The sequence below is a fragment of the Phocoena phocoena genome, chromosome 9 (assembly GCF_963924675.1).
Source record: "Phocoena phocoena chromosome 9, mPhoPho1.1, whole genome shotgun sequence".
Taxonomy (NCBI): Eukaryota; Metazoa; Chordata; class Mammalia; order Artiodactyla; family Phocoenidae; genus Phocoena; species Phocoena phocoena.
Genome location: NC_089227.1, coordinates 48,809,604 through 48,836,046, shown reverse-complemented (window position 1 = coordinate 48,836,046; position 26,443 = coordinate 48,809,604). Strand labels below are relative to the sequence as shown.

General features: G+C 38.9%; 2 protein-coding genes across 2 annotated transcripts; both read left to right on the top strand.

The window, feature by feature from the left end:
• The first annotated feature begins 1,569 nt into the window (after positions 1-1,569).
• GNGT1 (G protein subunit gamma transducin 1) lies at positions 1,570-12,683 on the top strand. The gene is made up of 3 exons (XM_065883989.1): positions 1,570-1,619; positions 1,710-1,812; positions 12,420-12,683. The coding sequence occupies exons 2-3, from the start codon at positions 1,717-1,719 to the stop codon at positions 12,546-12,548; spliced, it is 225 nt and encodes a 74-aa protein (XP_065740061.1). The 5' UTR covers positions 1,570-1,619; positions 1,710-1,716; the 3' UTR covers positions 12,549-12,683.
• Positions 12,684-19,103: 6,420 nt separating this feature from the next.
• Positions 19,104-23,794, top strand: GNG11 (G protein subunit gamma 11). The gene is made up of 2 exons (XM_065883883.1): positions 19,104-19,399; positions 23,372-23,794. The coding sequence occupies exons 1-2, from the start codon at positions 19,304-19,306 to the stop codon at positions 23,495-23,497; spliced, it is 222 nt and encodes a 73-aa protein (XP_065739955.1). The 5' UTR covers positions 19,104-19,303; the 3' UTR covers positions 23,498-23,794.
• The last annotated feature ends 2,649 nt before the right edge of the window (positions 23,795-26,443 follow it).

The following is a 26,443-nucleotide window of genomic DNA, read 5'->3' as shown; positions in this document are numbered from 1 at the left end:
ACAATGTAGGTACTATTATTGCTCCTATTTCCTAGTAAACTGAGGCACAGAGAGGTTACATAACTTGATCAGGACCACACAGCCAGCAAGTGCCAGTGAGTGATCATTTCATTGGCAATATATGGTAAAGCTTCTCTGGAACAGAGAAAATGAAATTCTAACCCCTACCCCAAATCAAAATCCCTTAAGTTGGGCCTCTATTTTAACAAATTCCTAAAGTGATTCTTCAAAGTCACTGCCAAGTGGAAAACATTTTCCAAGATGGAGAAAAGTTATGCAAAAGACAATGTCAACAGGTAAAAATGATCAGCAGAAACAGAGGTGCTTGTGAATTTTTGCAGGTAGTCTGAAGGGAGTAAGAAGGAAGGAAAGAAAAACACTGAGAATGGGCTCTTGAATACCAAGCAATAATTACACAGGAAGAAATAACTTTTTTGTTGTCATATTGATTCTTAAAATAAGAACAGAATAAAATAAAAATTAAAAGGATAGGAAACATTGGCTTTGGGTACCCATCGGGTACCTCTGTGCTGGCCTATGTAGGTATTTATCCCTAAAAAATAGGTTAAACTACCTCTTTTCCAGAGAAGAACAGGATATTATAAAATAAAGAAGGAAAATAATATTTCCTCAGATGTTTTGGAAATGAAAATACTATATAAATGCAAGGAAGTAAGTTAATTGCTGAAATGTGATTAGCAGCGTATTTTTATGTAGATGTATGATGTTGTTTTCTGAAATAACATGTGACCTGAATGTGTCTACTTTAATAAAAATATGTCATCATAGAAGTTGGACCAGAGAAACAAAAGAGAAGAGAGGACCTAAAGAGGACAGATTATAAAGCGTGATGCCACTTGGCTACAATGAAATATTTTCCAGGCAATTTCATACAGGAATCACTAGCTACTGTGCCATCTTTCCCATTGCCCATTGATCTAATTAAGAAGAAGAAGACATTGCTAAAAGGGCAGAAGAGTCTGTTTTTTTATGATGTACATCAGGAGATCAGACTCCCCGCATCCCCTTTATCCTGCTGCATTTGCTCATCATTGCTGTCCAATTCGTTGTGACAATTACATACAAAAAAATTCCAGGAGAAATACATCTAAGTAGTATGCTAGTTTGTTTCCAACTAACAAGGTTATTTGTTTGTTATATTTTCATTCCATTGGTTTATATTTCAATCCATTATTTATAAGGAACTTATAATGACACTTTTTGTATGTTTCTCTGTTAATACCAGATCAGATACTCCAGCGAATTAGGGGATTAATGGGTAGTCCTCAGAATGACCTCAAACTAACTTAAATGGCATAAATCATATGAGGGAGGGCTTTGGAGTTGGAGATAAGGGTTGGAACCTCAAGTTTTTACACTGTGTCAAATAAACAGGGAAAAGGAGGAGCATTGGATATTTAAGATTATTTACTGACTGAACTGACCTCACCCCACAAACCTACTAGCAGGTGTTTAGAGCAAATACTTAGTTTAATCATATTAATGAAGATTATAAGGAAGCTTTAAAACCTCAAGGCTAGTGTGCAGTGCTAGAATTGTTCAAAGAGCATTCAAGAGAAATTGACTACCACAGGAAGTTAAAACAAACAGTTCACTTAGTAAGTTAAGAGCTGAGGGAAGGGTTGGCTAACATTAACTTGACGTGAGTCTAGCAATTCAGGTGTATGAACTTTCTACCTTTTCAGCAGGCAAAAGATGCCAGTGATCAATATTGAGGACCTGACAGAAAAGGACAAATTGAAGATGGAAGTTGACCAGCTCAAGAAAGAAGTGACACTGGAAAGAATGCTGGTAAACTGCTGCTCTGTTTTGAATTTTATTTTTAAACTGGAGATAACTGTAGCACTACCAGGTTAAAAACCATTGAAGGGGAGCAGAATTTGCCACCCCAAAATATGCCTTTTTGGCATATGGATTATTTTAGGCTGATTATTTTTGAAAAATAGCAGACGCAGGGGAAGCTCTGAAAACCAACTAGCAGTTTCCCTTTCCTAAGAGACAGTTACATTTATAAGGGAAATCTCCATTAGTAAGGGTGTCTCCTTCTCTGTATCAGGAGGAGAAGCATGACTCTAAATCTCTGGAAACTCTTATCATGGAGAACACAAGGATTAGATCTGCTTAACAGCCTTACCCTTGTTTGCTGTTGTTAAAAAACAAAATTCAACTGAGTAAATTTGAAGATATAATTGGCTTTATTAAATAATTCATGAATTGGGCAGCATCCCATCTAGCAAGTAGAAAGGCTCACCAAGGAACGGTACAAAATGGAAGGTTTTTATAGGCACAAAGGGGTGGGAGAAGGAAGTCATAAACAAAAGAAAGAATTATTTCAGGCAGGAGCAACTTCCTTTGTGGGAAGAACAGGGGTCTATCATGCAGATTACCTCACTAGTGCTGATCAGGAAGTTACAGATTGATAGGTTTAAATTCCACTCCTGAGAAAGGCTGAAACTGCAGTTAAGTTAGGTATTAAGTTTTGGTTTGTTGATGTGGAGCTTTGTCCATTTAGGGACTGTTCTTTGTTTTTGCTTTGTTTTGTTTTTTTTAATACTGTGCTTTTCCTTTTTTTTTTTTTTTTTTAATTCCCAAATAAAAAACGTGTATTTGGGGTGTTAAGAATTACAGTTCAGGAGACAGATTTGGGTAAAATGGAAAGAGTGTTCCAGGGAAGAGAAAGAGTCAGGGGCTTACAAAGGCAAAGCCAAGAGGTTGTACTGTGACATAAGGGAGGAAATATTTGTCCTTAAGGGGTAGGCTGTTGTGAATTATTTTAGGGTAAGGTTCTGGTAATTATCTTAAGCCCATAACTGGCTCCCCACACCCCTGTCATCCACACCTACCATCTTCTTTGGTCTTTCACTGCAGTGGGATTTAAGATGGTGGCTTAGACTATTTCAGGGAGCTACTCAGTTTTCCTGAGTCTCTCCCTTGTATACAGAAGGTATACATGTTATTAAACTTCTGTTTGTTTTTCTCCTGTTAATCTGTCTTTCTTATTACAGGATTATCTCAGTCAAGAACCTAGAAGTGTAGAGGGAAAATTATTTTTCCTCTCCCACATCATTGACTGGAGAAACTCAATATAGTTGAAAACAAGTTGTTCAGATAAAATTCATCAGAAATTAAGAAAATTAATAATCATAATTATCTTTTGATTTAGAGTTAAAATCAACAGTTTGGCAAACTATTTTCCATAAGCCAAATCCAGCACTTAGCCTGTTTTTCTATGGCCACTAAGCTAAAAATGTTTTAAATTTTTTATAGAGTTGCTTTATTTTTATTTATTTTTAATTTTTTTTTACATCTTTATTGGAGTATAATTGCTTTACAGTGGTGTGTAAGTTTCTGCTTTATAACAAAGTGAATCAGTTATACATATGTTCCCATATCTCTTCCCTCTTGCATCTCCCTCCCTCCCACCCTCCCTATCCCACCCCTCCAGGCGGTCACAAAGCACCGAGCTGATCTCCCTGTGCTATGCGGCTGCTTCCCACTAGCTATCTACCTAACGTTTGGTAGTGTATATATGTCCATGCCTCTTTCTTGCTTTGTCACAGCTTACCCTTCCCCCTCCCCATATCCTCAAGTCCATTCTCTAGTAGGTCTGTGTCTTTATTCCTGTCTTACCTCTAGGTTCTTCATGACATTTTTTTTTCCTTAAATTCCATATATATGTGTTAGCATACGGTATTTGTCTTTCTCTTTTGACTTACTTCACTCTGTATGACAGACTCTAGGTCTATCCACCTCATTACAAATAGCTCAATTTCGTTTCTTTTTATGGCTGAGTAATATTCCATTGTATATATGTGCCACATCTTCTTTATCCATTCATCCGATGATGGACACTGTCTTGATTACTGTAGATTTGTAGTATAGTCTGAAGTCAAGGAGCCTGATTCCTCCAGCTCCGTTTTTCTTTCTCAAGATTGCTTTGGCTATTCAGGGTCTTTTGTGATTCCATACAAATTGTGAAATTTTTGTCCTAGTTCTGTGAAAAATGCCATTGGTAGTTTAATAGGGATTGCACTGAATCTGTAGAATGCTTTGGGTAGTGTAGTCATTTTCACAGTGTTGATTCTTCCAATCCAAGGACATGGTATATCTCTCCATCTCTTTGTATCATCTTTAATTTCTTTCATCAGTGTCTTATAGTTTTCTGCATATAGGTCTTCTGTTTCCTTAGGTTTGTTCCTAGTCCTAGGTATTTTATTCCTTTGGTTGCAGTGGTAAATGGGAGTGTTTCCTTAATTTCCCTTTCAGATTTTTCATCATTAGTGTATAGGAATGCCAGAGATTTCTGTGCATTAATTTTGTATCCTGCTACTTTACCAAATTCATTGATTAGCTCTAGTAGTTTTCTGGTAGTGTCTTTAGGATTTTCTATGTATAGTATCATGTCATCTGCACACAGTGACAGCTTTACTTCTTTTCCAATTTGGATTCCTTTTATTTTTTTTTCCTCTCTGATCGCTGTGGCTAAAACTTCCAAAACTATGTTGAATACTAGTGGTGAGAGTGGGCAACCTTGTCTTGTTCCTGATCTTAGTGGAAATGATTTCAGTTTTTCACCATTGAGACTGATGTTGGCTGTGGATTTGTCATATATGGCCTTTATGATGTTGAGGTAAGTTCCCTCTATGCCTACTTTCTGGAGGGTTTTTATCATAAATGGGTGTGTAATTTTGTCGGAAGCTTTTTCAGCATCTATTGAGATGATCATATGGTTTTTATCCTTCAATTTGTAAATATGGTGTATCACATTGATTGATTGGCGTATATTGAAGAATCCTTGCATTCCTGGGATAAACCCCACTTGATCATGGTGCATGATCCTTTTAATATGCTGTTGGATTCTGTTTGCTAGTATTTTATTGAGGATTTTTGCATCTATGTTCATCGGTGATATTGGCCTGTAGTTTTCTTTTCTTGTGACATATTTGTTTGGTTTTGGTATCATGTTGATGGTGGCCTCATAGAATGAGTTTGGGAGTGTTCCTCCCTCTGCTATATTTTGGAAGAGTTTGAGAAGGATAGGTGTTAGCTCTTCTCTAAATGTTTGATAGAATTTGCCTGTGAAGCCATCTGGTCCTGGGCTTTTGTTTGTTAGAAGATTTTTAGCCACAGTTTCAATTTCAGTGCTTGTGATTGGTCTGGTTATATTTTCTGTTTCTTCCTGGTTCAGTCCCGGAAGGTTGTGCTTTTCTAAGAATTTGTCCATTTCTTCCAGGTTGTCCATTTTATTGGCATATAGTGGCTTGTAGTAATCTCTCATGATCCTTTGCGTTTCTGCAGTGTCACTTGTTACTTCTCCCTTTTCATTTCTAATTCTGTTGATTTGAGTCTTCTCCCTTTTTTTCTTGATGAGTCTGACTAATGGTTTATCAATTTTGTTTATCTTCTCAAAGAACCAACTTTTAGTTTTATTGATCTTTACTATCGTTTCCTTCATTTCTTTTTCATTTATTTGTGATCTGATCTTTAGGACTTCTTTCCTTCTGCTAACTTTGAGGTTTTTTGTTCTTCTTTCTCTAATTGCTTTAGGTATAAGGTTAGATTGTTTATTTGAGATGTTTCTTGAGGTAGGCTTGTATTGCTATAACTTCCCTCTTAGAACTGCCTTTGCTGCATCCCATAGGTTTTGGGTCATCGTGTTTTCATTGTCATTTGTTTCTAGGTATTTTTTGATTTCCTCTTTGATTTCTTCACTGATCCCTTGGTTATTAAGTAGTGTATCCATGTGTTTGTATTTTTTACAGATTTTTTTCCTGTAATTGATATCTAGTCTCATAGTGTTGTGGTCAGAAAAGATACTTGATATGATTTCAATTCTTAAATTTACCAAGGCTTGATTTGTGATCCAAGACATGATCTATCCTGGAGAATGTTCCATGAGCACTTGAGATGAAAGTGTATTCTGTTGGTTTTGGATGGAATGTCCTATAAACATCAATTAAGTCCATCTTGTTTAATGTATCATTTAAAGCTTGTTTTTCCTATTTATTTTCATTTTGGATGATTAGTCCATTGGTGAAAGTGGAGTGTTAAAGTCCCCTCCTATGCTTATGTTACTGTTGATTTCCCCTTTTAGGGCTGTTAGCATTTGCCTTATGTATTGAGGTGCTCCTATGTTGTGTGCATATATATTTATAATTGTTATATCTTCTTCTTGGATTGATCTCTTGATCATTATGTAATGTCCTTCTTTGTCTCTTGTTATATGAGAATTGCTACTCCAGCTTTCTTTTGATTTACATTTGCATGGAATATCTTTTTCCATCCCCTCACTTTCAGTCTGTATGTGTCCCTAGGTCTGAAGTGGGTCTCTTGTAGACAGCAAATATATGGGTCTTGTTTTTGTATCCATTCAGCCAGTCTGTGTCTTTTGGTTGGAGCATTTATTCCATTTACATTTAAGGTAATATCGATATGTATCTTCCTATTACCATTTTCTTAATTTTGGGGTTTTGTTTTTGTAAGTCTTTTCTTTCTCTTGTGTTTCTTGCCTAGAGAAGTTCCTTTAGCATTTGTTGTAAAGCTGGTTGGGTGCTGCTGAATTCCTTTAGCTTTTGCTTGTCTGTAGAGGTTTTAATTTCTCTGTTGAATCTGAATGAGATCTTTGCTGGGTAGAATAATCTGGTTTGTAGGTTTTTCCCTTTCATCACTTTAAATATGTCCTGCCACTCCCTTCTGGCTTGCAGAGTTTCTGCTGAAAGATCAGCTGTTAACCTTATGGGGATTCCCTTGTAGGTTATTTGTTGCTTTTCCCTTGCTGCTTTTAATATTTTTTATTTGTGTTTAATTTTTGATAGTTTGATTAATAGGTGTCTTGGAGTGTTTCTCCTTGGATTTATCCTGTATGGGACTCTCTGTGCTTCCTGGACTTGATTGACTATTTCCTTTCCCATGTTAGGGAAGTTTTCAACTATAATCTCTTCAAATATTTTCTCAGTCCCTTTCTTTTTCTCTTCTTCTTCTGAGACCCCTATTATTCGATTGTTGGTGCATTTAATGTTGTCCAAAAGGTCTCTGAAACTGTCCTCAATTCTTTTCATTCTTTTTTCTTTATTCTGCTGTGTGGTAGTTATTTCTACTATTTTATCTTCCAGGTCAGTTATTCGTTCTTCTGCTTCAGTTATTCTGCTATTGATTCCTTTTAGAGAATTTTTAATCTCATTTATTGTGTTGTTCATCATTGTTTGTTTCCTCTTTAGTTCTTCTAGGTCCTTGTTAAATGTTTCTTGTATTATCTCCATACTATTTCCAAGATTTTGGATCATCTTTACTGTCATTACTCTGAATTCTTTTTCAGGTACACTGCCTATTTCCTCTTTATTTGTTTGGTCTGCTAGGTTTTTACTTTGCTCCTTTATCTGCTGCATATTTCTCTGTGTTCTTATTTTGCTTAACTTACTGTGTTTGGGGTCTCCTTTTCACAGGCTGCAAGTTCATAGTTCCCATTGTTTTTGTGTCTGCCCCCAGTGGGTAAGGTTGGTTCAGTGGGTTGTGTAGGTTTCCTGGTGAAAGGGACTGGTGCCTGTGTTCTGGTGAATGAGGCTGGATTTTGTCTTTCTGGTGGGCAGGACCGTGTCCAGTGCTGAGTTTGGGGGTGTCTGTGAACTTATTATGATTTTAGGCAGCCTCTCTGCTAATGGGTGGGGATGTGTTCCTGTCTTGCTGGTCGCTTGTCATGGGGTGTCCAGCAGTGGAGCTTTTGGTTGTTGAGTGGAGCTGAGTCTTAGCGTTGAGACAGAGATCTCTGGGAGAGCTCTCACGATTGCTATTACGTGGGGCCAGGAGGTCTCTGGTTTTCCACTGTCCTGAACTCGGCTTTCCCACCTCAAAGCCTCAGGCCTGACACCCTGCTGGAGCACCAAGACCCTGTCAGCCACACGGCTCAGAGTGAAAAGGGAAAAAAACAAAAGAAAGAAAGAAAGCAAATAAATAAAGTTATTAAAATTAAAAAATTTTTAAATATTATTAAAATAAAAAAGTAATTTAAAAAAAGAAGAGAGCAACCAAACCAATAAATAAATCCACCAGTGATAACAAGTGCTAAAAACTATACTAAGGTAAACATAAAAATCAGAATCTAGTCAGTCACATACAGCAAACCCCAAGTCTACAGTTGCTCCCAAAGTCCACCTCCTCAATTTTGGGATGATTTGTTATCTATTCAGGTACTCCACAGATGCAGGGTACATCAAGTTGATTGTGGAGATTTAATCCACTGCTCCTCAGGCTGCTGGGAGAGATTTCCCTTTCTCTTTGTTCTCACAGCTCCTGGGGTTCAGCTTTGGATTTCGGCCTGCCTCTGCGTGTCGGTTGCCTGAGGGTGTCTGTTCTTTGCTCAGACAGGACGGGGTTAAAGGAGCAGCTGATTCGGGGTCTCTGGCTCACTCAGGCTGGGGGGAGGGAGGGGTGCAGAATGCGGGGCGAGCCTGTGGTGGCAGAGGCCGGCGTGACGTTGCAACAGCTTGAGGTGCGCCATGTGTTCTCCCGGGGAAGTTGTCCCTGGATCACGGGACCCTGGCAGTGGTGGCTGCACAGGCTCCTGGGAGGGGAGGTGTGAATAGTGACCTGTGGTCGCACACAGGCTTCTTGGTGGCAGCAGCAGCAGCCTTAGCGTCTCATGCCTGTCTCTGGGGTCCGCACTGATAGCTGTGGCTCGCACCCATCTCTGGAGCTCGTTTAGGCGGTGCTCTGAATCCCCTCTCCTCACGCACCTCAAAACAATGGTCTCTTGCCTCCTAGGCAGCTCCAGACATTTTCCCAGATTCCCTCCTGGCTAGCCGTGGTGCACTAGCCCCATTCAGGCTGTGTTCACGCAGCCAACCCCAGTCCTCTCTGGGGTCTGACCTCCGAAGCCCGAGCCTCAGCTCCCAGCCCCTGTCCGCCCCAGTGGGTGAGCAGACAAGCCTCTCAGGCTGGTGAGTGCTGGTCGGCAGTGATTCTCTGTGCGGGAATCTCCCCGCTTTGCCCTCCGCACCTCCGTTGTAGTGCTCTCCTCTGCGGCTCCGAAGCTTCCTCCTCCGCTACCCGCAGTCTCTGCTCACGAAGGGGCTTCCTAGTGTGTGGAAACCTTTCCTCCTTCACGGCTCCCTCCCACTGGTGCAGGCCCTGTCCCTATCCTTTTCTCTCTGTTTATTCTTTTTTCTTTTGCCCTACCCAGGTACATGGGGAGTTTCTTGCCTTTGGGGAAGCCTGAGGTCTTCTGCCAGCGTTCAGTAGGTGTTCTGTAGGAGTTGTTCCATATGTAGATGTATTTCTGATGTGTTTGTGGGGAGGAAGGTGATCTACATGTCTTACTCCTCTGCTATCTTGAAGCGTCCTTATAGAGTTGTTTTAAATAAAAGGGAAAGAAAAATAAAATGAAGGATATGAGACATCATATTTTAGCTTAGCAATAAAGTAAAGCAATGCATATAGGCATTTTGTTTTTACTTTTTTAAATTGATAAGCTTCTCTTTATTTGATATTGTTCAGATACTTTTAGCCAAGACATCCGCTCCAGCACTGTCATGGCCAGTAATGAATGAATACATTCTATTCCTTCTTTGCAAATAAAAATGAGTTCAGGCACAAGAACTCACTGGTTTCTCCTAAAAATATTTGTCAGATCTTAGAAATGGTTACCAAAAGTCCTCTGCCAGTAGAAGGAGGAGAAATGGCAAAGGAATAAAAGTTTCCACCAAACAGTGACTGAAGCTTAGAAAATGTAGATATGTATTTTAGATTTCTTTGTTTTGGGAACATCAGTAGAACAAAAACTCCTCCACAAGTGATAAGAGTATATTTCATATTTCTTAAAAAAAAAAAACCTCATCAGGCCAAAGCGATAAAAGAAGCTTGTATTATCTTCATACTTTGCTCAAAACTCTTACTCCCAGTAAAAATTGGAATTTTGGCTTCTTTTATGTTTATAGTTGTCTCAAACTTCCCTGTTGCCCTTTCCATACAGGCAAAACATGTAATTTTTAAAAGATAAAATTAAATCTGTAAACAGCACAGAAGCTTGGAACGCACACCAAAAAAGTTTAAATCCTTATGTTTATAATTGGGGGAAAATAAAGTTTTGAGGTAAAGGAGGGTTATCTTTTTCTTCTTTATTTGAAACATCCAAAAGCTGTTTTGTTATTTATATACTCAGGATTGTTTTGTAGGCAGTTTGTTTGTCGTCATGTTATTCTTCACTTGTGGCAAGTTCACCTGGGAATTTTTGTTTGGGATAAATATCGCATCCATCCCCATTTGTCAGGTTTTGGGGTTCCTTTGCCCTATTACTCAATGTGTCTTTGCTCTTGGAAGTCAATTTAATCTAATATCAGACTGCCAAAACTACACACACATGCACACACACAGAACTTTCCAAGCCTGAACCCAGAGCTCTGACACAGGATAGCATAGTGTCATCATAGTATGGGTAAGTGGGTATCCTCTGGAACCATATTCCTGGTTCAGATTGTGGCTCTACAGCTTACTTCCTGTGTAATACTCACTTAAATGAGCTAACTCATCTGTGCCAGTTTCTTCTTCTATAAAATGGGAATAGTAACAATATGTAATTATTATTACTTTAAAAATTATTATTTATATCTATGAACCAGACCGATTCATAATGTGCCTCAACCTACTTTGCTGTTAAGGCAGCATTATTGTCAGAGTAAGACAACTCTTTGCATCCAGTTTCTAAAGCTGAAAGATTTATGATGACTATAAGCGAATATAATAGGCAAAAACTAAAAGCAATCTTTATAGTAATAGCTACCATTTGACTGACTATCTCTGTATGCCAGGTACTTAATGCAATCTGTGTTGCTTCTCATATTTCATAGATGAAGTAACTATACCTTAGATAAACTATTTTAACTAAGGGCACACAGCTGGTAAGTGGGCAGAGTCAAAATCAAACCTGGGATGGCCTGAATCCAATGCCCATGCTCCTTCTACCATGCCATGTAATCCTGTATTAAACTATATATACTTATAATAAGGCTCCGTGAAATAATTCTGAAGCACATCCACCCACATAGGATTTTAGGTAGTCTGTTCCTCAGGATCCTCAGATCCTAGCCAGGCACTGTCAAAACTAACCCCTCACTGAGTCCTGTTCCTGACAACTGGTTGGGGCCCAAAGAGCTGGTGTTTGGAAGACAGGGGAAGAAGTGAAATTAAATCTCAAGTTTGAATTTTGAGGGGAAAAAGTGAATCTAAAGTATTGCATATTTCAAATGTGTGCATAAACTCCAAGTATCGTCCTGTGAAGGAGCCACCTGAACAATGTCCTGCCCCTGATTAGAAATGATCTGTTCTAATATGTAGATAATGAGCTTGCAGAGTCTAAGTAATCTTAAGTCTTCTGTCTAATGTTGCTTAGAACTTTCATGCAAAAATGGTGTGAAGATTTTATTAAAACAAAGCAATAAATTCCTTAGGTAACTTACAGAATGGTCACTTCATGGACTGCCAAAAATGAAGCAGTTTTGTGTTAATGTCATGAAGGATAAATTAAGTGAAAACAAAACAAGTTGACCATTAAAAGAAATGAATAATTTGGTCCCATGTGTGTATATGCATGTGTATACACACACACACACACACACACACACACACACGTACACATACTCATACTTACGCATGTATAGAACTTTGCCTCTCTCTAAACAGTATGTTACATGGTACATTAACAGGCTCTGGCTGAGTCCATTAAAATACTAAAGCCTGATTTTTCACAGGGTCATTACTATAATGGAGCAGATGACTAAGGAGCAAGCTCATAAGTAAAACGGATGATCTAGTTTAGCCAGTATTTATTTACTGAGCACCAACTAAATGCAGGCTCTGTTCTAGATGCCTGGGATACATGTGAACAAATCAGCCAAAGGTCCCTTTGGAGCTCACCTTCAAGTTTACAATCATGATCAATCATTGTAGACCAGCTTAAAATAAAATTACATGTGTATACTTCTGAGAATCCAGGAGTGGTGATAAGCCTGGAATTTAACAATTATTCATTCCCTTCCACCTTCACATTTTTGGAATGAAGTCAACGATTTAATCAATGCTCACTCTGGTAACGTTCTTGACTTGTGCTATCAGCTGTGTTCTGATCCCTGGACCCTGTCTCCTCTAAAGAAGCTGGAGGCAGCGTGCACTGAGAGCCCTTAGCTGGAGTATGGCGGCTGGTTAGCCTTTGCCCAGAGATATCCACAAGGGCAGGGCAGGGAGCAGCTATTTCTTCGTCTCTCGTAGAAAGTACAAATGCATTGGCAGAAAGCAGAATCACATTAAAAAGATAGAACAGACACAAAAATTATTATTATAAATGCATTCTTGGATTCTGCAGTACTCTCTATTAAGCCAAATGAGTCATCTCTTTCCTTTTTTCCTTTAAGGTGTCCAAATGTTGTGAAGAAGTAAGGGATTATGTTGAAGAAAGATCTGGGGAGGATCCATTAGTAAAGGGTATCCCAGAGGACAAAAATCCCTTCAAGGAGCTCAAAGGAGGCTGTGTGATTTCATAAAAAAAATTTTTTTTAATTCCATGGAATATCTTGAGCTTTAATGACATACTGTTTGGTCATATGTAATACTACTATTAAGCATGTACATGAATTTTTAAATTATAAATATGAGCATTTAATAAAATTTGGACTGTGATAATGCATAAGTCTATGCTTTTCTTAAAGTACTTAGCACAGAGTTTAACACATAATTGACAACAAATATTGATTGACCCATTTCTTTAACAATAATATGTTTTATAAATGAGTCTATATTATTCTGGATGCCAGCATATAGTTAATGTTTTATGTTTCTCCATTACTCTTTCAGCACTCTTAATTTCATGGTTAGACTTGTATTTTCCCCAACCTTTCACTTACTTAGAGAATTAAGAAATCTATTGTTTTGGTTCACAGAAAACCTATCTTGGCAGAATGTATGCTGTGAAGAGTTTTGTTGTTGATGTTCTGTTTTTTGTTTCCCTCTTTCAACCCCCAGTCAGCAGCAGTGGTTTTACCATAACCTCTTTCTGCATTCTTACCAATTCTACTTGTCACCAATGACATGACTTTTTCCCAGAATGCCAGTTGGATTAAGGGTTCAGTCTGTGGTCACGGAGCATGGTGGATTTAAGCAGCCCTCAAATAAAGGTCATGAGAAGCCAGAAAGGTCTGGCTCTGGCACTTCACTGCCTGCCTGACTTTGGATAAATTACTTAATCTCAGTTTCTTCTACTGTAGGATAGGGATAATAATGATCCAACCCCCTTTTTCATGGTGGTTAAATATTATACTAGGGTAACTACAGCACTTAGCATATTGTCTGACATGTAAGACCCAATAAGTGTTAACTAGTATTATTACTGGGAACAGAACTAGACAAAATACTTAGACTCCTGTAAGATGCATGCTATTCCATCCCCTCCCGCGGAGACTCACCAGTATAGTCCTTTTTTTCTGCAGCAGTGTAAGGGCAAGATGATAGGATAATAGCCATCACCTGCATCACCTTCCTAATCAGTTTCCTCCTGGCATCTTAACTGAGTTTTCATAAGCCAAATTTCACTACCTTTTTGCTAATGACTAAGAGATAACTTGCCTATGCTTCTGTAACAAATGACAAGTGTAAACTACCCCAACTCGGAAACTATTTTTGTTGTTAGTGTCTCTTTGTTGCTATCCCACATTTACAGTGCTGTTTTTGGATACATTAGTAATCAGAATACTCATAAATGTTAATTGATTGTCATCCTTTTAAAAACAAGATAAGGGCTTCCCTGGTGGTGCGGTGGTTGACAGTCCGCCTGCCGATGCGGGGGACACGGGTTCGTGCCCCGGTCCGGGAGGATCCCACATGCTGCGGAGCGGCTGGGCCCGAGAGCCATGGCCGCTGAGCCTGTGCGTCCGGAGCCTGCGCTCCGCAAAGGGAAAGGCCACAACAGTGAGAGGCCCGCGTACAGCAAAAAAAAAAAAAAAACCAATATAAGAGTTATCTATGATTGGGCCTGGAAGGGAATCTAAAGGTCGTCTCAGGTTTGGCTCCTAGCACAGTGCCCTCCTACTCTGGCCAGAGTAAATGTTCAGCAAAGATCTATTGACACTTGTCCAACCCCTTCATCTTGGAGTGGAGAAAATCGAGGATCAGAGAAATGAATTGGCAAATTTCTCAGGGCCAGATTCTGGATCTCTGGATGAATCGCTAGCAACACACTCCAACACATATCAAACTGTTACTGAGTCTAAGCGCATACTGCTTGCCGCACGACAGGCCAATAATCAAGAGATGAGCTCTTCGGGAAACAACTCTATTCAGAAAGCAATAAACAACTCTCTTCAGAAAGCCAGCAAACTAAAAAAGATGGTGGGCTTGTGTCCCAAAGAACCATCTTGCCTGAGTTAGAATTCTGGCTTCTTTTATACTAAAAGGGGAGGGAGTAAAGTCAAACCTTTCCTGGTTCCCATCAGCCTCTGGAGGGGATGTATTCATTTCTTCCTCCCTGCCATCGTTCACAGGTGGGCCTGGTCAGAATGTTTCCTGTGAGCTAAACAAAGGTATTTTAGCTAAATGCATATTACCTAGGAGGCAGGGTTCCCAAATATGGGCCGTTATGTATAATTTAAGCTTATAGGCAATATCCCTTTAGTGATTAACTTGTAATAGAATACAAAAGATTCTTCCCTATTACAAAACATGCTTTGTGTATTAAGGGATTCCAAGATAAACTACAGGAGTCTCGTCTTTTTTCCTCAGGAGAAGCTTCTTTCCCCTGTGTAAAATTACAAAAACCCTCTCCACCCGTACCCCCAGCACTCCCTATCTCCCTTTCCCACTCTAATTTTCCTCCATAATACCCACCACCTTCTAGCATCCTATATGTTTTATCTATTTGTTTGTTTAATTGTTGTCTGTCTCTAGGAGCTTTTTCCATGTGCCATTTAATGTTTATTAAGTGTTCAATATATCTTTTTTTTTCGGATTAAAAAAATATGAAGTCTTGGCTTTGGCATTTAGTAACATGTATAGTCCTAACAACATTTCTACCTTTCATCTAACAACTGGAAATAGATTTGGGAGCCAGAAGATGCTACATTAAAACCCTGACTCATCCACTTTATAGCTGAGACCTTCAGATAAGTAATTTCAACACTTGAACTTTGTAAAATGGATTAAGGTGGATCCTTATGTGACTATATAAAATCATTTAGATAGGAGATAAACATATAGAAAAAAAGTAATAAATGTCTTCTATTATAATAAAACCTTTAGACTTCCTGTAGTCAACAGACTTAACTATTAAATAATCCCTGACGTGCCACCTCATTTTCTCACCTGGATTTAGTCATACTGAGCTCTCCACCCGAAATGTCCCTCCACTCCATTCTCATTTCAGCCTTTTGAAATCCTACCCTTCTTCTGAGGCTGACTAAAAACTATCTCAGTCTCTCATTTCATTCCCAGCGTATATCTCTTAAGTCATTTAACATTACTTTGCTTTCTCTTACTCTAATTTATATGGTTGTCTTAGTATCAATGCTATACTGTAAATTTCCCAAGTCAGAAACTGTTCATCTTTGAAACTGCCATATCAACTAATAAGTTGTCTCTACAATTTAATTAACTTAATAAGTGTTCAATTAAAAGCAGGCAAGGGAGGTATTTTTTATATTGGATAACTCAGAATTCTTATTGGCTTAACTAATGATTAAATCAACCATAAGGTAAAATTCCTGTTGCTTAAAAAATACAGATTGCCAGCAGAAATTTGAATAAGATAAAAATTATAGGAAAGATGGTCCAGGTAGAAGGTAATAAAATCAGAATGTCCCTCAGCCTACACAGCTACAACTGGCAGTCAGTGACTCTGGGTTTTTTTCAGAAGTTGTTATTCCAGGGCCACCAGTGTACATATAGGTGAGTTTAAACTTTAGCAAGAAAAAAAAAAAAACGCTCACTGTTATTTTAATTTGGATTGATTTGATTTTAGCCCAATTTCAAAACAAGGCTAATTTCAGACTTCCTAAATTCTTAAAAGAATATATTGCCACAAGGAAGACAGTAAACTGAGTAATGAAAAAGACCAATTATATGCAGTAGAAATTAAACTCTTATATGGACAGAATTGGTAAATCATTTTGATACGATGAGTTGTAAGTAATTGTTAATGAAAATTGGAACATCAGACCTGGTCATCTTGTGATTTCCTATTATTTTTATCTGGAAACGGAATCTTATAATAAATTGAACCAATATCAAATGAACCGAGTGCATCAAATGTGGGTTAAATATTTCCCTTAAAGAAACAATCCTTTTCATGGCCTAAACAGTCACCATTTACTTTATAAATTTTAGAAGAGCAGAATTTGGGAGGTAACCTAGTTTTATTTATATTACAGAACAGAGGCAGAAGGGATCTATGTCTTGAAAAACTCACAAGATAAAATAAAACCAGAACCCTGCTTTTTTGAGCTCATGTTATATTAAATCAACTCCAATAAAATTAACCTCAACATTTGCTTATAGACTTTTCTTTACATGGATTTTTAACAGCATACTTAATACATTAGAAAAATAGTCAAAGAGCTTTCCCTTTCTTTACATGCCAAGGTAAATATGTCATAGTCTTTGCTCTTTTATACTTTAAAAGTGAAAATAACCACATGGTTAATTTTTTTTTTTTAATTTAGTAGATTCTTTAAAACATTTGTCAAGAGACAGTGGGCTAATAAAGGTTCATTTCTGATTACATCTGTCATCTTCATTGCAGAATGGTTTCTACACATACTATTTTGTAAAGTAACTTCATTAGAGGTAATATGTACAATATAAGTAAAAAGTTAACACAATTGGATACAACTAATAATGGATTTTAACATTTGTTTATCCAAAATATTTTGCTGATGAAATACATCTTCGAGAATACACGAGAAATTGCTTACCATGGTTGCCCCCAGGAGTTGAAGTAGTGCTTAGGAATAGGGAGCTACATACGCTTGTATTTTGTTTTTTTGTTTTTTAAAGAAAAAAGTACCCATCATTTTACCATTTAAAACCAAACAGCAGCAAAATGTTTTTCAGTGCCATGTGATCATGAGATGTCAGCATTTTCCAACTCAGTTTAATCAATTTACTTAATATGATATTATTAGCATGTGAATTATTTGATAAGAATAAATTTTTAAAATTATACTAATATGTATTTCATTTCTAATTTAAGTCTCATAATACTGTGGAAGAAGTTAAAGAACCATTTAAAGAACCATTATGGATTTATAAATATCACTGCATGCAACTGGATGATTTCACAGGGAAGAAATTTCAAGGCCAAAATAACTCTCTTCTTATGATTTGGAACAGATGAACATTTATTTGCTTAACCAACTTATTTAATTTGGGTGCTGAACTTATTTAATTCAGGCTACATTAACTTACTTTCACTAACTTATTTAAGCTAGTTTTAACCAACCTTTTAAATTTAAGCAATGGGGAAATTAAAAAAAAATATATCAGTTCTGGATGTGAGCTTTTTGTCTTGGCTCACTGCTTGCTAACTGGGAAAACTCCTGCAGCTGATCCAAGTTTTTTGAGCCTGGGAGATCCTGGAATGTGTGGTATTTCAAATACAGAAAATGAAGCTCCTAAATATTTTTCTTTGTGAAAGTGATGTGTCAGATGTAGATACATAAATACAATTAGAAATGAAATTCACCTTAGCTAATTCACCCCTCCCCTACCCCATGACATATCTCACAAACTAGAAAACCAAAATTCGGGAAGAAATAAGTGACTTTTCTAGTGATGGCCAGTGGCAGAGCAGGGTCTGCAACCCATGAGTACTCATCAAGGGGCTCATTGTTCTTTTCATTCTAATATATTTATTGAGGATAAGTGGGTGGAGCCTGGTGAGGAATTATGAGCAAACAAAAACCTCTGCTTACAAAACAGGGAACGGCTATGGTGTCTAAGGCCGAATACCCTGAAATATTCAGTTACTGCCTCTACTCAACTTGAATTTGACTCTATAGGCAGGAGGTAATCTCTGGGGAGAAAGGAATATGTATCTGACTGCTTGGGATACTTTATTTTTTCTTCCTACATGCTTTATTTTTCTTCTAGTCTTTTGAGCATCATTAACAACATTTTAGATAGTCAAAGGGAAACCTTGTATTGCATGCAAACGTTTGTCACATCAGACATTGTTCCTGGCTTCACAAAGTAGCAGCTAGATGCATGTTGCTTTCCAGAAAGTGGAGTAACCAATACTAAGCGAATCCACTGCAAACATACAGGAAGATGCTTGAGCCAGGAATTCAAAACCCTCGGTGTCAAGTGTCACCCAAACCTTGACAGATGGGGAATGGAGAAATACTTTCTGGTAAGAACTTCAGGATTTCTGCTTCTGTCTTTTCTAGGATCATCCGCTTATACTTCGAGCATTACAAAACATTCCCCTGAAGAAAGAATAAAACTCTGTTGTTGAGGATGACAATTTATTAATGTCAGAAAATATAAACAATATTCACATCCCGATGCCTTTTTTATTCCAAAACTTGTTAATCCACTTCAGGCATTTAACAGACTGGGTGTGTGTACATCAACAGATGTGATGGGCGTTTCTGTGATTACAGCTCAGTTTCATTTTCCTCTTGGGCCTTTTCTTAAGCGTCCACATTTCCCACAGTAAACATGTATGTAGCTGGAGGAAAGTTACATGCTGTATATTTTTGAAACACTTGGAGAAGTGAAGGGCCGTTATTTCCTGCCGGCTAGTGTCCTCCTTTTCTTGCTTCACAAACAAAACCCGGATGTGACTTGGGGGGAAAAAAATGGAACAAAAAGTAAAACTTTTGTTGTTTCTCCAGGAAAGTGGGCTCGCTCAACTCCAACCCTTTGGCCCCAGCCCAGGCCGGTCTCCCGCGGGCGTGGCAGGGTCGGGAGCCGGGGCGGGCCCGGCCAGCATCCCCGCGGGAGACCGCACAGCGCAGCGCGCAGCCTCTCTGCGTCCCTGGGCCCCCTCGCAAACTCAACCCTCCCCGGGCTCCCGGGGGCAGGCCTCCTGGGGTTGTGGAGATCCGAGAAAAAGAGCAGGGGTTTTAAGATCCTGGGACGCTAGGCAGGGCTGGCGTGAGGGGAAGTCGTCGGGGCGCTGGGGGAGGCTGTCACCTCCTGCGCTGGTCGGGTGCGCAGGCAACGTAGTTAGTTCGGGACGCGCCCTGGTTTGCGGCACGTCCAGCCGCCCCACTTCCACAGCCGCCCCTGCGCCCAGTCTGGGGCGAAAATGCCGGCCCTTCACATCGAAGATTTGCCAGAAAAGGAAAAGCTGAAGATGGAAGTTGAGCAACTTCGCAAAGAAGTCAAGTTGCAGAGACAACAGGTAAGTTGGATGTCCCAGAATATTTCCTTCTCTGAAATGAACCAAAGTCAGCTTTTCCTAGTTTGTTGCAGTAAAACAGTTTTTGGCTCGGGGGCTGGGGGGTGGGGGTTGGGGTTATAACTATATTTCTAGTTATTATTTTATGATTTGGGTTTTTGTTTTTGGTTTTTTTTTCCTTTTTTCTGCAGCTTCTTTTGAAGAAGGGCTTTGGTGGTGCTTGGGAACTGCCAGCTGATGTGGGGAAATCACAGGAGGTAAAGGAGAGAGCAAGGATCTCATGAGTAATTTTAAAGCCAAACGTTTGAGAATGAGGGGAACAGACAAGAAATTCTGCCTGCTGTTAGTTGGTTTTAAAAACTACTCAAGCTGTAGGGAAAAGGCAGATGGCTACTTAGTTCCTTGATCTTTTTCATAATGGGAAAGAACGGTATTTAAAGGGTTTTTAAAAAAATCACAATGTAAGTCTTGAATTACCTAGTTTTGAGTTTCTTCAGGGCTCTCTAGGAAGTGTGTGATGAACAGTCCACTGGGGCTTGGGAGCAAAACATTACAGTATCTGTCTTTATTTATTTATAAATCTCATCCCTTTATAATTTCCACTTTATGTTTTGTAAGTGTGTGCAATGAACTAATACCTATACAGTAGTATCTGTATTTATTTATGAACAAATAATTATACTGCATACAAAAGTTCTTTTTTGTGATCATGATTAGAAATTTTAGAGACCACTGAAGTGGATTACAAATTCTGTTAGAACATATGTCCCAGTGTTCAGAAGTCTTCACTGAAATTTGTTGGAGACTTTGTAATTTTTACTTTAAGTTTTTACTGGGAATACAGGCCTTCGTTTCTTCCCTTTTTCCTCAATCAGGCACCCTGTAGTCCAGGAATAGGTTTTTGGATAGATAATTTTTTAAGGGAAAAATAGTCCTTTCTCCCCAACAAGAAACATAGTCCCTTCTCCCCAGCAAGAAAAATTTAAACTGATTTTATTTCTCTATGGTCTAATACTAGAAAAAGGTAAGGAAAAAATGGAAAGGAAGTAGGTATGGTTAACACGTTCACTTACCTTCCTTCTCTAGTTATGGTAAATCTGTTCATAACAAGAGTCTTGTTACTCAGAAGGCACATTTTGAGTGATGTTTGGAATGTGCAGGCTTTTTTGTGTTTTACTCTTTACACATTTCTTTTCTCAAATTTAATCTGTAACTTCCAAATCCCTAGTCTTCCAGGATTTTGAAGTTCACGGTCCTTTTTGTACATGTTGAAAGTTTCTGTGGCTTATTAATACTGCTGTGTTTAAAGGAAAAACCAAAGTTACAGGACCCAGTGCATAGGATTGTTTCTTGAAACTTTAAGGGATCCATTCTGTGGATGGCAAAGCCCACAGTTTGGCACCTGTTGATCACTTAGATTTTTTTCACGCATTGAACCTCAGAGGTTACAAATTAAACAGAGTTGCATATATTGAAGTAAAGCATTGTCTGTGCCAAGTTGAAATATCTTAATATTTGGTATCACTATACAGAACTCATAGGGAAAAAAAGAGACAAGTGTCTTCCAGTTATCAAGCTTCAAATTAGAAATTGGGCAGGGGCCTGGATGCAGCTGACTGTGTGGAAGTTAAGGGTATCATTCATTAGCCTTTCCTCCCTGCCAGCTCCCTCCACTCCTTAGGACACACCCTGCTGGATTGGCTTTCCAGTTCCAGAAACCCCAAGTCTGTGCCAGAGGGAGAGAAAACTTCAGGTATAACCTTAGAGGGTAGAGGGAGAGGCATCTACGTCCTAATAAGATTCCAGCATTTTATTATGCACTTTGAATTATAGAGTCTCAGTGCTAGAAAAACATTATGGCTCTTAGAGATCATTCAACCCACTCACTTTTAAGGATTAAAAAACCTGAATCCTGAGGAGGCTAACCAGCCTTTTATTTAAGACCCCAGAGATAATGATAGAGCAGTTATTAAAACACTAAAACACATATCTTCTTGATGCCCAGTCCACTATTTTGTCAATAAATTGTTCACTTCTGAGCTGTGTACTCTGCTCAGGCCAAGGATACAAAATTCACAGGTTGAATTCTGGCTCTAGCTAGTTGTTGTTCAAACATATCCTCTTGACTGTGGAAGGAAATGCATCAGAGAAGTCATTATTCACTTCTGGAGGTTACACATCTTTTTGGAAACCTAATGAAGAAGCCTCTCTAAGAACAGATACAATTTGGGGAAACATGAGTCTTATCCACAAATGTCTCTGTGGCCACAGAGCCCAGCTTATGGACACTTACATCATCACCTCTGAGAATTCACTTAAAATGCCTGCACAATGAATGTCAGCAATGATTGACAGCAAATGTTACCTGAGAGAATGGTACTTGTAAAGATTTGTAAAGATTTTATTTTGCCACATTTTAACTGTATCACCTAGGCCTCCACCCTGACGTGCCAAGAATCTTTGAGGTGTGGGAGTAAAACACTAAACTTTTTATTTTTAAAAAATTTTAATTGTCGTATAATAGACATGAAACATTATGTTAATTTTAGACATATAACATAGTGATTTGATATGTGTATATATTGCAAAATGATATATTTTTGGCTAGTTTAGAATCTCATCTTTTAATAATTTCTAGTTTATATTTTATGATTATACATGATGTATTAACATAGTAGTAACTGCACTTAGGTATAAGTAAATAATTATGTACATTTTGGGATACATACGCAAACATTTTTTAGTGATCAACATTAAAACAGTTTGAAGATTACTAATCTAGATTACAAAATCAATGGGAACATTTGCCTAGTTTTAGGAGGACTCCACTGGAATTTTCTGGAACTTCTCTAATTTTTACTTCAAATTTCTTACTACTAATGCAGGCCTTCATTAAGACAGTAATCCTTTTTTTTTTTTTTCTTGTTTATTCCCCTCCCTTTTTTAAAAATCAGTCTTACAAACTGTCTCTTTTGAATGGAGTTTCTGAAGAAACTATTCAATCCTTCCTCCATTCAGAAAAAGTTTAAACTACTTACATAAACACAAGCCTCAGTTAAGTCTACTAAGCCTCCGATAAGTCTTTTCTTATGATCAATTCTGAGCAGAAACATGGGGTGGGGATGGGGGTGACTTTTGGACAACATTAGCCTCTCCGGAGTCAGACTTTCTCCAATGCTTCTATCATTTTATGAAATTGCAGAACCTGGCACATACCCAGTAAGTGAGACTTTTTGCAGGTCACACCCCAAAACATTTGGGGAGTATCTACTATTGCATCTGTTCTTTAGCATGCAAAATTGAAAGTGGAGTATGTTTCAGTTCCTAAAATATGGTGGACACGTCATAATTGTATTTCAGCAGAGGAAGGAAATCATGAGGCATCGTGGATAGAAAATGCTGGTGGTAATTTTTTTTCTTTTAGCAGCTTTATTGGAGCATAATTGCTTTACAATGGTGTGTTAGTTGCTGCTGTATAACAAAGTGAATCATCTATACATATACATATATCCCTATATCTCCTTCCTCTTGTGTCTCCCTCCCACCTTCTCTATCCCACCTCTCTAGGTGGTCACAAAGCACCGAGCTGATCTCCCTGTGCTATGCGGATGCTTCCCACTAGCTATCTACTTTACATTTGGTAGTGTACATATGTCCATGCCACTCTCTCACTTGGTCCCAGTTTACCCTTCCCCCTCCCCGTGTCCTCAAGTCCATTTGGAGGTAATTTTTTTAATACAGTGACTTTCAAACTTTTTTGACCCTGACCATAGTAAGAAATATATTTTACATAGACTGTATCATTCATATATATTATATAGGCTCTGTGCTGTACTCTAATATTTTTATTCTATTCTGTTTCATTTAAAAACTTCTGGTTGTACCCAATTATATTAATTTCACTGAAGGGTGGTGACAAAGTTTGAACAATCCTGACCTGATTCATTCTTTCTTTCCTTTCTTTTTCTCCTTAAGGTGTCTAAATGTTCTGAAGAAATAAAGAACTATATTGAAGAACGTTCTGGAGAAGATCCTCTGGTGAAAGGAATTCCAGAAGACAAGAATCCCTTTAAAGAAAAAGGCAGCTGCATTATTTCATAAATAACTCTGGGGAGAAACTTCCTCCTCAGTGGAAGAAGTAGTTTGTTGTAGTTTTCTGAAATAAAACCGACGTGCCTTTTAAAGAAGGAACAACAAAATTTAAAGGAGACTTTCTTAAGTGCTCACAGAGATATGGTTTTGCCTGAAAGCTATGTGCTTCTCATCTTGCTCACCACACACCCCTTTTAAGAGGACAGAGAGTATCAAATGTACGATTATGGGAGTAAGGACCTCACTTGTGCATGACTCACCTCTTTCAGTATATTGCTTGATGCCTCAAATAAAGTTTTATCTCTGGAAAATGAGTGTGGGTGATTTAAGAAGTTGTTTTGGGGGATTTTTTTTGTTTGGTTGGTTTTTTTGCATTACCTTTTCTACTTCTCCCATAACCTTTTGGGTGTTTGGGACCTGTATCTAAAGATTAGGTGGTTTGATAAATCAGGTCTCAGATCCAGCTCTCTCTGCTTCAAATCTCAGGAGGTTTACAGCACTGAGTTCTGACTCCTGGAATGTTTTCATCTAACATTAACTATTAGGGAACTGAGTGAGCAGAGTTCCTAAAGTTGATGGAGTCAGATTATTTGAGTCAGGAACCAGGCCAAGCCACGTCTACACTAGCACTTCCCGGTTTATCGTCATACAGATTTTGTTCAGAGTGTTTCTAAGATAGTGGCCTGGAGAAAGGGAGTGGGCTGGGAATCAGGAGGACCCCCTGGGGGCCAGCACTGGTCTGTCCTTCCGCAGGGAGCTGCATCTCCAACGTGATTGCCAGGCCTTGGCATGGCGACCCTCCAGTTCTGTGGCATTGGGCACTGGCACAGATGCTTAGCTCTGCGCCTATGCCTACCAGCCTCTTCCAGCAGGCCCGGGCCAAGCTCGCCTCCTTTATTTCTCCAAAGGGACAAATTAACCTTTTGCCACTTTCTAAAATTAGCTTGCCTTATTTCTCATTGCTTCGTTGGAATTCTTCATGTATTCTGGCCACTCATCCTTTGCTGGTGAAAGGCGGTGTGAATACTTTCTGCCGATTCACAGCTTAACTTTTCACCATGGGATCCTAGCTACAGAAGTTTTAGCCTGAGGATGCAGCACGCCAAAGTATATGGCCCGGCCCCAAAGATATCTCAGAAAAGCTGTGGACCAAGATTGTAAGGGTTCTGCTGGGTATGTAGGTGTGGAATGTATGGTCAGGCCACTCAAAATGGCTGCTCCCTTGCTCTGTGTACATCCGCTGCCAGACCAGGGCCTGCTTCACCTACACCCTAAGCAGGGTACTGACTGACCTTCCTATGTCCTTGCCCCAGGCCCCAGCTGGTGATTGTTATCAGCAAAGGGGTTGTGAGGGGCGTGCCCCTCTACTGGTTTCCCTGGTAACTAATGAGCCGGCCTGACGTCAATTCCCCTATAACTGGTAACCTCTCCCAGCACACCCTCCACCGGCCCCTCCCCACACGCCCTTCCCCGGAGCGAAGATTCCTGCCATCGCGTCCTGCCTGCAGTCCGCAGTATCCGGTGAGGTGTCACTCCAGGACCTTGCTTCAGACATGTAAGCTCCCCCGTTCTTTAAACCATTGATGTCTCTGTTGCTGGAAAAAAACAAACAAAAAAACCAACAACAAAGTATATGGCCTGCTCAAGTCTTTCATGAAGGCACCGGCAGCACGACCTCAAAGAAAAGGACCTTTCTTCCTTTCTTTGAGCATTTTTCCCCTCTCCCTCTGTTTTTTTGGATGCAAATTGCGCCAGGTTAAAGTGAAAAGAAAGACAAGCAAAACCGTGACAGGTTAGCTCCAGCTGAAATGGGTTTAGTTACTAACTTGCCCTGCAATTTTCAGTGTGGCATGGAAGCCCAGGTTTCTCCTCAAGGAGGCCTTTTCTCCTGCTTATATGCATAGGTGTACCTTATTAAACCAGAGAGGTGCCAGTGACCTCTAGTAGCTTCCTAAAGTATGTCAGCATCCTGCTTCCGAAATTACCTTCCTTCCCCTCTCAGAGAAGGAACAAGATACCCCAGGCCTTTGAAAGAGCAGGTTATAGCAAATCAAGAGCTGGAACGATTTCCTTCAGTTTCCTGCGTTTTTTCCAAGTGTTGACGTCAATTGGGATTACTGGGAGCCCAGGGATAATTTTATCACAAAGCATGATCAACTCCACGGTAGAGTTTAAAAAAGTAAAGATATTTTTTCCAACAACCATAGAACAATTAGTATTGGGGATGTATTGCTATTATTAGTTATTTAACATTTAAGGTGGCATGGGATTAGTACCTTGGTGCTTGAAAAGTTTTACTTTAATGAGCTGTTTCATTTTTTTCAAGTCATAAGGTTTTCTTCTGTTGTATAGGGAAGCAAACATCTGGTATTCTGGTTATTGGGAAGGTAGGTCAAATCATTTGTTTCCTTCAGGGAGGGCCAAGTCAGCACCTGTATCCCCTAACTTCTTGAGAGTTGTGGCTTACAAGGCTGATCCTGAATTTCTGTGAGTCACATTCACCTATTCAGTCATGTATGCCTCCAAGTCCTAGCGTTTGCTTTTCATGTACTTTCAACCGTATGACAAATTAGTCAGCCCACTTCAGTTTTTTCCTTAATAAATATCCAATCTCACAGATGTTTCTACTAAATCTAATTATGTTTTTTTCTCACTGTTTCATCATAGTAAATCAGCAAACCTGTAGAATTGTAATAAAATCCTCTTGATTTTAGAGTGTTCAGCTGCTAAAAATGTATTAGCTTACATTAGGAAGAAAATGAAAAAATATGGTAACTGTGTATTTGGATATATTGTAAAAGTAACCTTCAGTAAGTGGGAATTTGTTAAGTAGAATTTAAATCATGGGTTTAATTTCTTCCCACATATCTAGTTCTGTAATCATTCAGTATCTGATTAAAGAGTTACTGTGCTTTGTGCTTTGAGACTTAGATTCTATGAACTCATATTAGCAAA